The sequence below is a fragment of the Gorilla gorilla genome, chromosome 8 (genome assembly GCF_029281585.2).
Source record: "Gorilla gorilla gorilla isolate KB3781 chromosome 8, NHGRI_mGorGor1-v2.1_pri, whole genome shotgun sequence".
NCBI classification, from domain to species: Eukaryota; Metazoa; Chordata; class Mammalia; order Primates; family Hominidae; genus Gorilla; species Gorilla gorilla.
In genome coordinates, this window is record NC_073232.2 from 48528949 (window position 1) to 48546038 (window position 17090).

Consider the following 17090-nt stretch of genomic DNA (forward strand, 5'->3'; position numbering starts at 1 on the left):
CACTTGCACAGACTTTAAGGTCTTTTTAAATCCCATCTGTGTGTTTCTTCGTCAGCTGGAAACATTTAATGTCTTCTTAACTTGGAAATCTCCTGTGAGCTTTCTTCTGGAGCATTTAAAAAAAGATTATAAATAAGTATCAATCCTTGAGGAGCTGAATTCTTTATACTTCTCCATCCAAAGAAATCCCTGATTAACGTTACTATTTAATGCCTATTTTGACTTTATGTAAAATTTTAGGGTAAATGGACAACCAAGAACCTTTGAACCTATGGTATCATCAGTTAAAATGAAACAACTACAAACACCACTACCACAACATACATTTAGGAGGTGACAGTCATTAATTTCTCTTTCATCTTTGTGCCTATTTACTACATTAAGTTTATCATGCTTGATGTCCTTTGGGAGAAATGGTCATGCCTTGTCAGTTTTCCTTACATAAACTCTGCAACCTGCCCCTTTGCCCCTGTCCACTGCTGTAACGTTATATTTGTTATGTTCACTGATCTAGTCCTTTTTCGCAGGCGTCAAGGACTTGCTATTTGGGCTCATGGATTCTGTAATTGCCTTGGGCAGAGATGACAAAGCATAGGCTCCAAATTCAAAATACATTTGTATTTTTAACATTTCAAAGTCCCCATGGCATACAATTTACCGTCAGATTACACATTGCTACCATTAGAGCAAAAGAAATAATTTTAACTTTAGCTTCTTGATTATAATCTATGTTCAAGTTTTTCACCTTTCAGAAACAACCTAAACCTTGACACTGTCCTTCTAAATAAAGAAGCATAATGTATAGGTCACTTCAGAGAGAATTATGTATTAAGTTGTGATTGTACAGTAATATCAGATAATTTGCCTTACCTTTTTCTAAATATTTATACTTTTAATTATTACTCATCTGAGGAGCTGTGCATCCTTTCTAAACATTAAACTATTTATCCTCTAAGTTACACTGATGACCGTAGGTAGAGCTTGTACAACGTTGTGGGAAATACGAAAATCACTAAGATTATCAGTACAAAAACAGTACACCAAGTTTGACAGATGTAAGGAATAAAACAATTCCATATTCTTTCTACACCTTTTCTCTATTTTCCACTTATATTCCATTTCTGATGTGCTATGTACTCAATCTTGTGAGAGGGTCGGCAGAAGTATCATTATCCCATTTTTACAGATAGAAAGACAGACACCGAAAGAGATGAGTTACCCAGCTCACAGTGCTAATGACAGAACTAAAACTAAAACCCAGACCACATATACAAGGGGGAGATCGTAGCAAGCCAAGAAAACCATAGTGTCTTTTCTTGGGTGATTAGTGACTATGAACAGTGGGTTGATAGCTACTTCTAACTGTCCTCCCTACATTTTGTAACAAAGTTAGTCTCTCCAAAGCCTGAGTGAAGTAGCAGACAGTGTTTATTTTCAGAAGGGAAGGAACTAAAAATATAGTAGCACAAGCCATTTATTAACCTCAGGCAACGTTATTCCCAGAGTAGCAGAGTCTTGTGAAAAGGCATAAGGTTAGCAATCAGTAGACTTAGGTTTAGATCTCTGTTCCTTTACTAGTTTCTATCTCCTTGCACCAAACACCTGTTTAGTTAAAATAGGACTAATAATAGCAGCCTCATTCCCTCAAAGACTATTGTGATGATCAGTAAGATACTATATAGAAGCACTTTATAAGCTACATGATATTATACAAATACAAGTCTTCATTCTGTGTAGCAAATAAGAAATTTTTCCACTTTGGGAGGCCGAGACGGGCGGATCACAAGGTCAGAAGATTGAGACCATCCTGGCTAGCATGATGAAACCCCGTCCCTATTAAAAATACAAAAAATTAGCCAGGTGTGGTGGTGGGTGCCTGTAGTCTCAGCTACTCGGGAGGCTGAGGCAGGAGAACTGCATGAACCCAGGAGGTGGAGCTTGCAGTGGGCCTAGATCACGCCACTGTACTCCAGCCTGGGCGACAGAGCGCGACTCTGTCAAAAAAAAAAAAAGAAAAAAGAAAAAAATTTTTCCCATGTAGGAAATAATGTCACATAGTTTTTAGGATAAGGGCTTGGAAGTTATACTGATGTGGGTTACAATACAAGAAATACCACCATCTAGCTCTGCCACTTGGCTAAGAAACTTAGTCTCTTGAAACCTTAGTTTTTTGAGTTTTAAAATGGGAATAATCACATCTCTCATGAGTTTTTATAAAGATTATATGAAATGTTGTATATGAAGTGAATGAACTATTGTAAATGTCCCTTGAATTAGTTTTTTTTAACTTAAGCTTTTATTTGGGAGTAATTTTAGATTTACAGAAAAGTTGCAAAGGTGGTACAGAGAGTTCCCATTTACCTTTTTTCCAGTTTTCTCCATTGTTAATACTGTATCTTACATTTGCCACTACAAAGAAATGGATACTGATGCATTGCTATTAACTATTAATAATGGTTATTTGGATTTCAGCAGTTTTTCATGAATGTTTTTTCTGTTCCAGGATCTAATCCTCAGTACCACACTGCATTTAGTTATGTCTTCCCAATCTTCTCTGTTCTGTGACAGCTTGTCAGTCCATCTCCTGTTTTCGATGATGTTAATGGTCTTGAGGAATACTGCCCAGGTGTCATTTAGGATGTTCACCAATCTCGTTTTGTTTGTTGCTTTTCTCATGATTAGACTGGAATTATGGGTTCCTGGAGGGAATACCACAGAAATGGCATACTTTTCCTGTCACAGTATATCAAGGGGTACATGATATCCATGTGATATCACTGATTATGTTAAATTCCATCACTTGGTTAAGGTAGGGCTTGCCAGATTTTTTTCTTGTATGTTGAGCTAGTTCTGATCTCCTATCACTTAGACAGGGCATTCTCTTTCCTCTCTTCTCTCTGATGTAATGCTATTCATTTACATTTACTGCAAATTGTCATCTCTGAAGAAATACCTTCTCGGACCATTCAACCTAAAGCAGCTTTTCCTTTCAAGTCAATCTCTATGACACTTCACTTTTGTGTTTTCTTCATAGCATTTATTGTCACCTGAAATCATCTCGTATATTTGTTCATCTAGTTTATTGTTTGTCTGTAGGCCCTTTCCCCCCAAAAGAAAGAAGAACAAGGTCCTTGTAGGATTTTTTCATATCTGTACACTGGAGCCTAGCACAAGGGCTAGAATATGCTAAGTGCTCAGTAACTAATTGTTGAATAAATATCAAAGAAAGAATGATATAGGATTAATTTATTAGTATTTCTGAAAAAGAAAAATAGCTGAATGATGGGAGGTTTCATTAGTGTTCTTAACTCAATTGGTCTAATTTTAACGGAGAGGTTAAATGCAATTATCAACATCTATGGAATGAGGTAATCAGCATCCTTGTAATTCAAGCTCCCTTGTAATGCACTTAATAATGTGAATGCCGGGGTATTTTAGCTACTTATAAGGATTTGACTGACAAGGACTTGACTGAATAGTAATAGATCTTTACACATCTGCACTACGGGGACCTTTACTTATTAACTGTGTCATTGTTTATACTGCAGAATTTTTAACAGAAACTGAAAGAATGTAGAAATAATAGATACCCTTGATTATAACTTATAGCTGACTTTTTCATGTCTATTATCTTTTCATTTATACTTACAAAAAAATGAAGCTTTTTAATTTAAGTCTTTCTCCCATAACCCATTGTAAGATACCACTCTTTTTATTTACCTTCTCAGGACTTAAAATCTCCAAATCAGAGAGATGAAATTGCAGGAGCCCGAGCTTCATTGAAGGAGAACTCTCTCCTCTTGCATTCAATTTGTTCAGCTTGTTTGGAGCATTCTGATGTTGCTTCCCTCAAAGCAAGCAAGGACACAGTTTGTGAAGAAATTCAGAATGCTCTCAATGTAATTTCAAATGCTTCACAAGGGATCCAGAATATGACAACCCCACCAGAACCTCAGGCAGCAACCCTGGGAAGTGCCCTTGATGAGCTGGAGGTAAGTCGGGAGAAAGATAAAGTGTGATCTGATGTCCTAATACAGTAATAATAATAATAAAACAGAAGAAGATCCACATGTTGGCGTTTAGAGCATGAGAAAATAAAAAATCCAGATTAGTCTCTATCACCTTCTTGAGTCTTCCAAAGAATTGATTAACAGGAAAGTACTCTGTTAGTAAACTTCTGACTCCTGTACATCTCTGCCAAGGAATCCAATGAATTTGAAGTGGGATTGTTAATTAGATCAAAATGATGACTTTGTTTTATGTAGATCTACTTATGAAGCGTAAGATTTATTCACTCCACAAATACTTATTGGCATTACTGTTCTATGTGCTTGGGACATATCTGATCACTTCCCTTGACAAATTTTTACATTTTAGCAGGTGATTATAGGCAAAAAATAAAACCAATAAACACTGTAGAGAACAAAGTTGTATAGTATGTTACACTGAGAAGGTGAGATAATGCCAAAGCCTTGAAAGAGTTCAGGAATCGGGCAGATGAAGATCTAGAGCAAAGGCTTGAAGGTATGTGCCCTGTGTTTAAGTGACAACATAAAAACCAGGGTGTCTAGGTGAAGACAGCAAAGTGGTGAGTAGTAGGAGCTAAGGTTAGAGAACCAACCATTTAGGAGTGTGTTTGCCTTTAAGGACTTTGGCTTTTACTCCAAGTTAAATGGGAATACACTGAAAGGTTTTAAGCAAAGGTGTGACGTGCTACGACTCGTGTCTTAAAAGGACTATGATGGTTGCATAAGGAACATAGACTGAAGGAGAACAATGAGAGGAACTGAAAAACCAGGCTGGAGGCTATTGTAGTAACCCAGGTTCCATTTATACACTTTACATGAACCACCTCATGTTTTAGTTTAGACTAGAGTGGTGTTGGTGGGCATCAGTGCTAAATTTTCTAAGTAGAGTCAACTGAATTTTGATAGAATGGATGTGGGACATGAATGAAAGGAAGGAGTCATGGCTAGTGTTGTAGGCTGGGTCCTCCAGAATCACACACAGAATGGAGTTTGGAAAACAAGGTGTTACATTTGGGAAGGAAAGAGGGAAGGAGCGGGACTGGATAGAGGAAGAAGTCTGCCTGACAGCTTGACCCGCAAAGCCTAGGCCAATCAGCAGGGAGCTCTGGTGAGAGCATTGCCCTCCAGAGTGTACCTTGTCAGGCAGAAACGGCCAGGCCTGTATGTCTCTTTCAGTCACTGGATGCAGGTTACTCTACCCTGGGAAGGGTATGACTTTTAGGGGCCTGAAACACTCTATATACACACTGAATATGTATTACTTTTGCACCATGATAAAGCTGGAAAAAATTATAAGTTGAAGCATTGTTAAATCAAGTCAGGGACCATCTGTAGTCTGTATCTGGGGAGTGGCAAGTGTGATACATTGAAATTTGTTAGAGTGGATAGATAGGATCATACAGGTTGGGCATCCCTTATCTGAAATGCTTGGGACCAGAAGTGGTTTGGATTTTGGAATATTTGCATATACCTAATGAATTATCTTGGGAATGGGATTGATGTGTAAACATGAAATTCATTTATATTTCATATATACCCTATACACATAGCCTGAAGGTAATTTTATACAACATTTTAAATAATTTTGTGTATGAAATGATGTTTTGACTGCATTTTAACTGCGACCTGTCACATGAAGTTAGATGCTGAATGTTCCCCTAGTGCCATCACATTGGCATTCAGAAAGTTTTAGATTTTGGAGCATTTTGGATTTCAGATTTTTAGATTAGCAACGCTGAACCTGTATAGCACATTTTTCACAGTACTAAAACACAATTGTATCAGAGAATGCTCCTATAAGAGCTCCAGTTTATCTCAGACAATGCATTCTGTATTTTAGGATTATAGAAGAAGACATTTCCAAATTGTTCCTCCTTCTGAGACCTCTTCTCTTTTCTCATTTTAGTTGAAAGTGACTGCCACAGGCACAAAATGGCAGTGGTTGGAGAGGAGGAGAAAGTGTGCGTGTTGTGTGTGTAACTTCAATGGGAGTGGGCATAGGCAGGGCAATAGAGTGTTCTCTTAAGAAAGGCAGACTCACTTGTTCTTCATGAGGCGGGAAGGGGTCCAAAAGATATTTATCTGAGATCCTAATGAGGGTTCTAAACTGTCTGAACAACCTTTGAAATTTAGTTCTAGTCAAAGGTACAGATGCACAAACTAGTAAGAAATGCCTAAGTTTTCTATATTTTTTATATCCAAGTTACAAATAGCTGCTGCGGCTGACTGAACTAGATAAAGCAGAATTTATTGAGCATTTAACCTTTTTTAATGATTTGATAAATTATATGGTTGCACTTTTCATTATTTACAGGAAGCTGTATTGGTAAAGGATCCAAAATAACCTTTGCTCTATTTTGCTCCTGCAAATATAGTACTATGAAGTAAATTGATGTAGTAAATACTCTGTTGGGAGTAAGTCTCATTAAATGTTTATAGTGTGGAATGTATCAGAGTGCTTACTCAACAACCATGCTGAAGCTTTTGTTAAATTTTTCATTCTGGCCCTTAGCTGGGTGTGAGTATGAAACCTGAGATTTATGAGTGGAGAAAATAGAAGTTGAATTGGAACACTATACTGGCTAAATCAATTGATTTATTGGAAAGGCCAGTGTGAATTATAGGGGTTTTCTTCCGTATTTGTGGCTGAATGAGAGCTGAGAAGTGCTGAATTGTAGATTAAGAGAATTTTGAAAATGTTATGAAGCAAGAAACTTCGCCAATAAAAATTGCTTTGAAAATTCCAAGTCCATTAAGACATATTGTCTCCTGTGAGGAGGGAAAAAGCAGCTGTTGTCATTGTGGTACACAAGAACTAATCTGAATTCTCATGCAATAAACATGATAACAAATGACATGTATGTATATTTTCTTATTTTTAGAGAGCTGTCATATTCACTTTTTTTAACTTTTTTACATATTCATGTATCATCATTCATACAGTCATTGTTTACTGTTATATCTCCAGCACCTAGAATAATGCCCTAAATGTAGTAAGGGCTAGGTAAATATCAATGAATGCATGAATGAATGAATGCAATAATACGGCATGCCATTTTGTGATTTTGTAGTGAAGAGCATTTTTTCCTTACCCTTATTTTTTTCTCCTTTCTCCGACTGAAAGTGGATGTATTTGGGGGTATATGGCTCTACTTTAACTTTTAACCAGGCCATGAATTTATAGTGATGGAAACTACCAGAAGCACATGTAAGTGATACACTGCTCAGAATCCTTTCTGTGGTAAGGCAGCACAAAGAGAAAAAACTTTATATATATTCTCTTCTCTCAGCAGCTGTCCAACCTTAGTCAGAGTTCCCTGTTACTTCCAAGATACTCTGTCTTTTACTAAGGGTAATAATTTTGGGGAAGATACTCCTCATGTTCTTACATTTTCACCTGTTAGGAGAAAACAGGACCTCTGTTAGTCAGATTAGCATTTAGAAGCTAAAGAAGAAATAGATATCACTGTTATCTAGAAGCACATTAATATGATTTTAAAAAATGGTTTGGTTTCTAGATATATAGTGAACTATAAGAACTAAAAGATATGAAGAAAATATTTTTATATACATAAATAATCTGATAACTGAATTATGGAAATTATTTGAGGCTGATACAAAAAGCACAAAATCCAAACTAGTGAGCCAACACCAGCATTATGCTGGGGGATGGGGTAGCTGCTTTTCAATTATGGCCTGGAGCTTGAATCTTGAAAGACTATGAACTGAAGACAAAAGATAAATTCTGTATCCTGCCAACTGGAAAGTCCCATAAGATACGTTTGCATGTTACTGGGAATCTTTAAAATTTGACCACTTTGTTGGAGAAATGAAAAAAACACTAACCGAATAGCAGGAGATGTTGGGAGAACTTTTGACTAGCATAGCCTTGGCTCTGGGAAGCTCAGAGCCAAATCCATGTTGGAATTTTCTAGCCATAGGCCTGTCCTTATCTGGACTTTGGGTCAGCATTCATATTATCTGTGTAGCCTCTAAAACCCTGTCCGAAAATCTAATTTAAAATTGCCTTATCCTGGCAATACCTCCAGAGATCTGCCAGAAGGAAACTCAGATTCTTTCTGCACTTTATACACAGCTTTCAAAAAATTCTCATACAGTTCCAAGGAAGATGGTTTTCACAAGACACACAAATAAGCCATCTTGAGTAACTTCATAGAATGAACAAACTACAGAATCAGGTCTGCAAACACTGTAGATATTGAAATTATAAGGTACTGAAAAAAGTTAGTATTTTAATATACATTATTCCCTAATGAATATGTTGAAGAAACAAAAGACTGTCAAAATTGACCAGGCAGAGCTATCTAAAATGAAAAATATAATGATGAAAAATTCAATGGTTAGGCAAAACAGGTGATTAGGTTAGAGAATTGGTGATCTGAAAGATATTTGAAGAGGTTACTTTGAGTTTCCCACAGAAAGACACAGAAGTAAAAAGTATTTTTTGAAAAGCGGTTAAGATATATGCCATGACAAGTTCTAAAATATTGTAATATACAATTCAGAAGAGAGAGAAGTATAAAACAGATAATGAGAATTTCCTAGAACTGATGGAAGTCACCATTCTCTATAGCTAAGAAGCCCAGTAAATCCCAAGCAAGGTGTCTTTAAAGAAACCTATATTTACACGTATCATAGTGAAACTGAAGAACGCCAGAGACCAAAAGAATATTTTTAAAAGAAAATAGGAAAAAAAAGAGTTACCTTTGAATGATGACTGACTACCTGTGAATGATAGCCGAGTTCTTAAACATGAATGTTACAAGATAGTAAATCATTCTCAGAGAAAATAACTGTTAACCTTGAGTTCAGTACATGATACAGCTATTTTTCAAGAAAAAAGATAAATATATTTTTACCCAGTCCCAAACATGAATAGTTTATTGTCAACAACTTTTCACTGAAGAAATTGTTAAAGAAAAATAAAAAAATTATCCTATATTAAGGGTGCAAATGCAAGAATTTGTAAGCAGAGGAAATGGTAAACATAAGGGTTTATTACTGCTTACATATTACTTTTTATAAATGATTAATAACTATGTATACTTTGTATAATTAAAATTGTAGAATGATTGTGTCTGGAAACACAGTGTATAATTAGGGTGGATAGAATCATAGTTAAATGTTCTAGGGTCTTTATATATTTTTTGGGGAAGGATAAAAATATTGACTTATATTAGGCATTTATCTTAATAAGCATGTTAAAATGTCTAGAGTAACTACTAAAAATGTGTAGTCATAGACTGTATAATTGCCAAATATGGAAAAGGAGAAATGCAATGAGAAAATAAGAAACTCAGTTTGTCCAAAAGAAGAAAAAATGGAGGAAAAAACACTGTGGAAAAAGAAGGATGTACACACAGTAGAAAATATAATAAAATAAATCCAAATATTCTTGGAATCATAATAAATGTAAAAAGGAAACCTAAACTCTCCAAAGACAAAAGACTGACAGCTTAGAATATAAAACAAAATCTAGCTATATGCTGTTTATAAAAAGCACATCTAACACTTAAGAATCAAGATAGTTTGAAAGTCAAAGGATAAAACGATATCCAACAAATTCTAACTGAAGAAAGCTGGTATAGCTATATCAATACTAGTAAAAATGCTAATGACAGTTACTATCTACTGATAGGATAAATTCACCAGGAGGTTGTAACACATTCTTTTCAAGGACACATGGAAAATTAACAAAAATTGACAGCATACTGAGTCATGATTTTCAAAGCATTAGTATTATACAGGCCACCTAGAAATGTATTTAGGTAAATAAGTGAAATTACCCTACTATTTGGAATCTTTTTTGAAAACCATATCTGTATAACTACTGGGTCATGAATAAATTATAATTGAAAGTAAAAAATACTTATAACTGAGAAATAATGATTATAATAACAACAAAACTTGAGCGATATAGCTAAAGGGAGTACATAGAAGGAAATTTCTCACCTATACATGCTTATATTAGGAAAGAAGAAAGCTGGATGTTAAGGAGCTAAGTTTCCACTTGGAGTTTGAAACAGACAATATAAAAAACCCAGAAGGAAAAAATTAATAAAGATAAGAATAGAAATTAATTAAATCACAAACAAAGGTACAGTAGAGAAGATCAACAAAGCCAAAAGTGTATTATTTGTAAAGACCAATAAAACTGACAAACTGCTGGTGAGATAAATTAGGAATACTGAAAGCAGACAAAAAACAGCATGTAAGAGTGAAAGTCAGAAGAGGAGTCATAACTACAGGGTTATGACTAAATACTAAATATTATAAATACTAAAACACTAAAAGAATATTATAAAAAAATTTATACTGATAGAAATGAAAATTTGGATGAAATGGAAAAATTCCTAAGAAAATATAAATTAACAAAATTGACTCAAGTATAGACAATCTGAATGAAATAATTAAATAGAATTAGTAGTTACAGTTTTTACTGAAAGCAAACAGGAGGCTCAGATACTTTGATAGAATACTATAAACCCTTCCAGGAATATGTAAATGTATTTCTACAGCAGTGTCCTGAGAATAGCAAAAAAACAAACAAACAAAAAAAATAGCTCTCCAATCCATTATATGAAATTGGTGAAGCAAGTGTGAAACGATACTACACAGGTCAGATAAGTAAGGAAATTCACATGCCAATCTAATTTATGAAATTAGATGCAAAAATTCCAAAAAAAATGTGAATAAATTGTTTAGCACTAGATAAAAAAGTCATTATGACAAAGTTGAATTTATTCCAGGAATGTAATGTTTGTTCAACATTAGAACATTTACTGATGGTATTCACCTCATTAACAAGTTAAAAGAGAAAAACTATATAATAATCTCAGTAGATACAGAAAACATTTGAAAAATTCAATATAATTTATTTAAAACTTCTAGAAAGCTAGGAACAGAAGTGAGTTTTCTTGATAAAGGGTTTCTGTAAAATTCTACAGTAAACTTCATAGTTAAATTTGAGTAATTAAAAACACTCCCTTTAAACTTAGACATAAGGCCATAATGAATAAAAATGAGGAAATTATAGTAATACATATCAATATGAATGATACCAAAACAAAAAGCTTTACCATAAAAGAGCAAGCCATATAAGAATTCATATAGCATTTTTACTTTTATATAAAGGCTCACACAAGCAAAACTAAACAACACATTTCTAGTGTTACAGACATGTCTGGTAAGATATAAAGAGAAGGAAGAGAATGATTTATGCAAAATTGAGGAGTGGAGGAGTGGGGAGAAAGAGGTTGCATACACACATCAGGAGCTTTAAAGCTACTGAGCGTATTGTTTTTCAGAAGCTGGGTTGGTAGATGGATGTGTGTTGTATTATTATTCTTTATTCATACATTCTCTTATGTTTGAGGTAGTTAAAATGAAATTGAATGAAGTGTGTTAAAATGGGTGGTAAATCTGAGAATAAGTGCTACAACAATGTACTGTTTAACAAATATTTATTAAATCTATTTTCTGTGTAATTAATGTCTGTGTGAGCCCTTGTGCTAGGTACTGGCTTAATACAAATTTAAGGTACTAGCATCTTACATTTGTACTATTTAGGGTGTTTATCTGCACGTTTTATTAATAGTATCAAATTGCTTCGTAGAGCACATAGGTCAGGAGTTATTGTGTACTTTATAGAGGAGCAAACTACTCTTCTGTGAGGTTGTGTAACTTGTACAAAGTCAAATAAACAGGAATTAGAAGAGTTATAACTTGAACACATATTTCGTGAGCCCTCCCAACAATTACTCTTTCCAAATAATGCTCTTGTGACAAATGATGGACACTGTTGGAATACAATTAGGTCTTGAGTTTAATACATTTATTTGTTTTTGCATCTGTCTTTGCTATTGGATGAATTATATGAGTAGAGGAATAATGCCTTATTCATATTTATATTGTCACCGCCTAGCAAGGTGCCAGGTACATAGTAGTTGCTTTAAACATATTTATTGAAAAAGCAATGAATTGTTGGTGTTTCAGAACCTGGTGTGAGGTTTTAATGCATCTAATAAATATTTACCCAATAAAAGAAGGACAACATCTCCTTTATCTTGATGATTAAATAAAACACATGGATAGTAATGATTATTAGACCTTGTTTGCTCTTGGCTTCTTGGGACTCTTAGACCCCATGATGTACATGGCATTATAGATCGTGTTCAAGGTTTGCTGTTATATGGACCCGATGTCAAGCTTGGAGAAAACTCTGGTAGCCAGTTATAGTAATGTTTTTTTTTTTCTTCAAAACTTGAAAAAACCAAAATGAATCCAGAGCAAATTTTTAAGAACAAATTCTTATAAAATGTTTGTATCATGAGTCTCATGACCATCAGTTAATCATCAGTATTTATTAGGTACTTGTTCTCTATTTCCACATTGTCATGTGCTTCATGGGAGCTAGAAAAGAAGTAAAAATAAAAAGCCTCCAATCCTAAAAATTGCATATTCAGGAGATAAGAATACCATAAATCAAGCAATAAAAGCTAGCACAACACTTCCTTTAGATCCTCACTCACATGACACAGGTCAGGCTTTCTTGGATGCCGACTCCTTTATGATGTTTAGTTTTAGTGTTAGTTTAGCATTAACTAGGGACCATACTTGTGAGCACTGCAAAATGAGAAAAGGCATGAAGGAAAAATAAATATGAGAGCTGATGAAGGGATTGTGTAATAGAAGTGGATAATTCACACTGATTGCTGATTGAAATTTATAGAGGACCTCAAAATAGAACAGTTTTTATTTTTGTTTATTATTTTTTATTGAGCCCCCCCATATGCAGTATGGAAAGTTGATTTGATGTATAGAACTTCACACGCAACAGAGAATGCATATCTTTCAAATAGCTATGGAAAAATGGATCCAAAATGGATCCACAAAAATGGAGCAAAGACTGCAAAGAAAACCTCAATAAAAGAGTCACCACAAAAAAGTATGTGAGATGATGGACATGTTAATTAGCTTGATTCAGTCATTCCTCAATGCATACATATATCAAAGCATCAGGTTGTATTCCACAGATGTGTACAAAAAAGAGGCAATAGATGAATGACATTAGGAACATGTGTCTTCTTTTTTTTAGTTTGAATTTTAAAAATCTGAATTTTTATTTTCTTCTCTGTAAAGAATTTTCTTTTTAGCAATTAAGACTACTATTTAATTATTTACTAGATTCTGCTTTTATTTTTATTTTTATTTTGAGATGGAGTCTCACTCTGTCACCTGGGCTGGAGTGCAGTGACACAATCTCAGCTCACTGCAATCTCCGCCTCCCAGGTTCAAGCAATTCTCCTGCCTCAGCCTCCAGAGTAGCTGGGACTACAGGTGCATGCCATCATGCCTGGCTAATTTTTTGTATTTTTAGTAGAGACAGGGTTTCACCATGTTAGCCAGAATGGTGTTGATCTCCCGACCTTGTGATCTGCCTGCTTTGCCCTCCCAAAGTGCTGGGATTACAGGCGTGAGCCACCATGCCTGGCCTGCTTTTATTTTTATTAGCTTATATTTTCTAATTTCTTAGGATAATTTGCTGATCTTTTATAATATCTTGAATATATTTATTGAGTTAATTTTTAGTCTCTCTTTTTCTGTTTTTCTTACTTGGTTTTTTTCTTTTGTAAACTCATTCATGGTGTCAGTTTTCCTCTGAACACCTATGTTTAATAAGCAGTACTTTTATCTGTATTTTAAAAAATAGGTGTTAGTTTTAACTTAGTTTTTTTTTTTGCCTTATACTACTAGAAGTGTGTTTTAAAAATGTTAAAATTGGTTTTTGGTGTTTTAAAATTGTTTTTTGTTTGTTTTTGTCATCCTTTAAAATTAATTTCTAGTTTTACTGAATTTTGGTCAGAAAATATAGGTTTTATTTTGGAAAATGTTTGGAATTTTTTTGGGGGAACACTGAAATTTTTTGTGGGTTAATTCATGTTTTGAAAGTTGTATTTATATATATTTGAAAAAATTGTGTATTCTCTCTTTGGGAGGAAGTTTTAAAAATTCGTAATTGTAATAAATAAATTGTCTTCATTCTTACTCCTGTTTTCTATTTCACCTGTTTGAGAGAGGTTAGTTGAAGTCTTTCACGTTACAGCAAAATACCATTTTCTCCTTGTATTTCTAGTGGTATTTTGTTCCATACGTTTAAAAACCTATATTAGGCCCATGCGGTGGCTCATGCTTATAATCCCAGCACTTTGTGAGGCCAAGGCGGGTGGATCACCTGAGGTTAGGAGGTCGAGATCGGCCTGGCCAACATGGTGAAACCCCGTCTCTACTAAAAATACAAAAATTAGCTGGACACGGTGGCGTGTGCCTGTAAACTCAGCTACTTGGGAAGCTGAGGCAAGATAATCTCTGGAACTCAGGAGGCGGAGGTTGCAGTGAGCCAAAATTGCGCCACTGCACTCCAGCCTGGTGACAGAGTGAGACTCTGTCTTAACAACAACAACAACAAAAAAATAACAATATCCTTATATTATTAGATTTAGAAGTTTTCTTGACTCCTATGACTTCCTGGTGGAAGGTACCTTTTATTATTATAAAATGTTCCTCTTTATTTTAATAGTGTCTACTCTGATTCAATTTGTCTGGTATTAATATTGATATTCTTGGCTTCCTTTTTATTAGCATTTTCCTGGTGTATCTTTGACAATAATTTTATTCATGTCTAGATTAATTAATTTCATAAGGAATACATGAATTTATTCTTATAAAATAATTATACAATTATGGAAATAAAGAAAAAAGTTAATGTCTCTTTTCACTTCACCTCAATTCAATTCTTATTGCCAGTGATAACTGCAATTAAGGACTTGGTATATATTTTCCAGACCCTTTTCTAGGCAGAGGCACATTTTCTTTTCTCTTCTAAAACTCTTATTAAGATGAATGTTGGTCTGTCTGGATGAGTCTTGTGGCTTTTAATTTTTGTCTCATACTTTGCATATCCTTTCCATTCTGTGAGAATTTTTGGCTTTCTTTTCTGGTCACTAATTTTGATGTTAGCTATTTTCATTCCGCTCTTTAAGTCTTCAACTGTCTAGTTCTTATTTTTGCAATACCATTTTAAATTTCCAAGAATACCGGTGGTGTTTTCTGTGGCTTTTTTTTTTTTTTTTTTTGAGACAGAGTCTTGCTCTGTCACCCAGGCTGGAGTGCAGTGGCACGATCTCGGCTCACTGCAACCTCTGCGTCCTGGGTTCAAGCAAGTCTCTGCCTCAGCTTCCTGAGTTGCTGAGATTACAGGCGCCTGCCACCAGGCCCAGCTAATTTTTTTCTGTGTGTGTGTTTTTAGTAGAGACGTGGTTTCACCATCTTGGCCAGGCTGGTCTTGGACTCCTGACCTCGTGATCCACCCACCTCAGCCTCCCAAAGTGCTAGGATTACAGGCATGAGCCACCGCGCCCGGCCTGGCTGTTCTTATAGCTATGATAAACATTTCAATCTCTTTTAGAATATTAATTATACTAATTATGTTTCCTTAAGTTCTTCTGTTTGTTGAGTTTGGAGACTCTAATTCTGTTGATGTTTCTCAAATGTTTGGTGATTAACCACTTGCATAAGAATCACTTTGGGTGCTAGTTAAAAGTGAAGATTTGTGTTCCCCAATTTAGACATACTCTGATGATGAGGTCATGAATCATTTTCAAAAACGAGCCTTCCCAGGTGATCCTTAAGCACACTAAATGTTCCAAACCATTAATCTAGATTATACAGTATTATTAGCTGCTGTATATTTTTCAGTTAGACTGAGTATTCAGGTAATCTTGCAGGTTTGTAAGATTGTAAGGTTCTGATTCTAGGAGTGCTAGGTCAAGTCGTTATACTGGAGGGAGGGCAACATGGAGATGTAGGTGGCCCTTTAGAACATGGAAAGCAAATAGTTTATCTTCTTGGAGCAGAAACTTCTTGTCTCTTGTGGTAGACTTGCCTAGTTTTTCTGGTAGCAGAACTCATCCTGAGTTCTGTTACAATTCCCACAGAAGTTCTTAAGCTACAGTTCATGAGGATTCATATGTAGAATTCAGGGTGTCTGTGGACTTGGATGAGAAAAAAAATAGTTCTTTATTTTATAAAGTTCTATCTGAAATTTATCACTTTAGTTATTAATATTATTAAATACAAACCACAGTGCATATGATACCTAAGACTTTGTCACCTATAGAAATTACAGATATTTTCATACCACATTATGTCATGTATGCTTATCACTATGTCTGAATTATGAGAGTTATTAGGCTCACTGCTAGATCTCATTATTTCATGTTAATATAATGACTAAAAAAATTATATCTGTCAATGGAATTGATTTCCATTTAAAATTGTATCTGTTATTTTTATGCATTACAATTTTTGTTTTGTTTTGTTATGAGATGAACTCTCGCTCTTGTCACCCAGGCTGGAGTGCAATGGTGCGATCTCGGCTCACTGCAACCTCTGCCTCCCGAGTTCCAGTGATTCTCCTGCCTCATCCTCCTGAGTAGCTGGTATTACAGGCGCCTGCCACCACGCCCAGCTAATTTTCGTATTTTTAGTAGAGACAAGGTTTCACCATGTTGGCTTAGCTGTTCTCGAACGCCTGACCTCAAGTAATCCATCTGCCTCAGCCTCCCAAAGTGCTGGGATTACAGGTGTGAGTTGTTTTGAGAAGGGGTTTTAGTTTTTATGGGATATTGGCTTGATTGTTCTGCCCTTTAATTACTTCGCAGACAATATGTTCAGTAGAGACTGAATTCTAGAGTCCTGATTCTAGATTCTAGAATCTAGATTCTAGAATCAGGTGCAGGCTCTAGAAGCCTGATTCTAGAGTCCTGTTGGAAACTCTTAATTTTTTTTTTTGAAGGTCTTTTCTTCCCTAAGTGGAAGTGCTTTTTGTTGTTTTTGCTAATAGCCTGTTCTTTGTTTTTCTTCCTCCCTCCGTCTTTCCTTCCTTTCCCTTCTTCTTCCACAATTTCCCTCTTTATTCTTTATTTTCTTAATTGGTTCCTTTCATTTTATTGAGAAGTTAAAACATTTGCACATTTATAT

The 17090-nt window shown here is 35.0% G+C and overlaps 1 protein-coding gene across 3 annotated transcripts in view; it reads left to right on the forward strand.

Annotated features, from left to right (window-relative positions):
• Positions 1–17090, forward strand: part of CTNNA3 (catenin alpha 3) — a 1788954-nt gene that overhangs the window by 471039 nt on the left and 1300825 nt on the right. For all 3 annotated transcript variants that reach the window (XM_055353691.2, XM_055353692.2, XM_019035348.4), the window contains one exon: positions 3729–3992. In XM_055353691.2, the coding sequence (XP_055209666.2) occupies positions 3729–3992 (264 nt within the window). The remainder of the gene's footprint in view (positions 1–3728; positions 3993–17090) is intronic.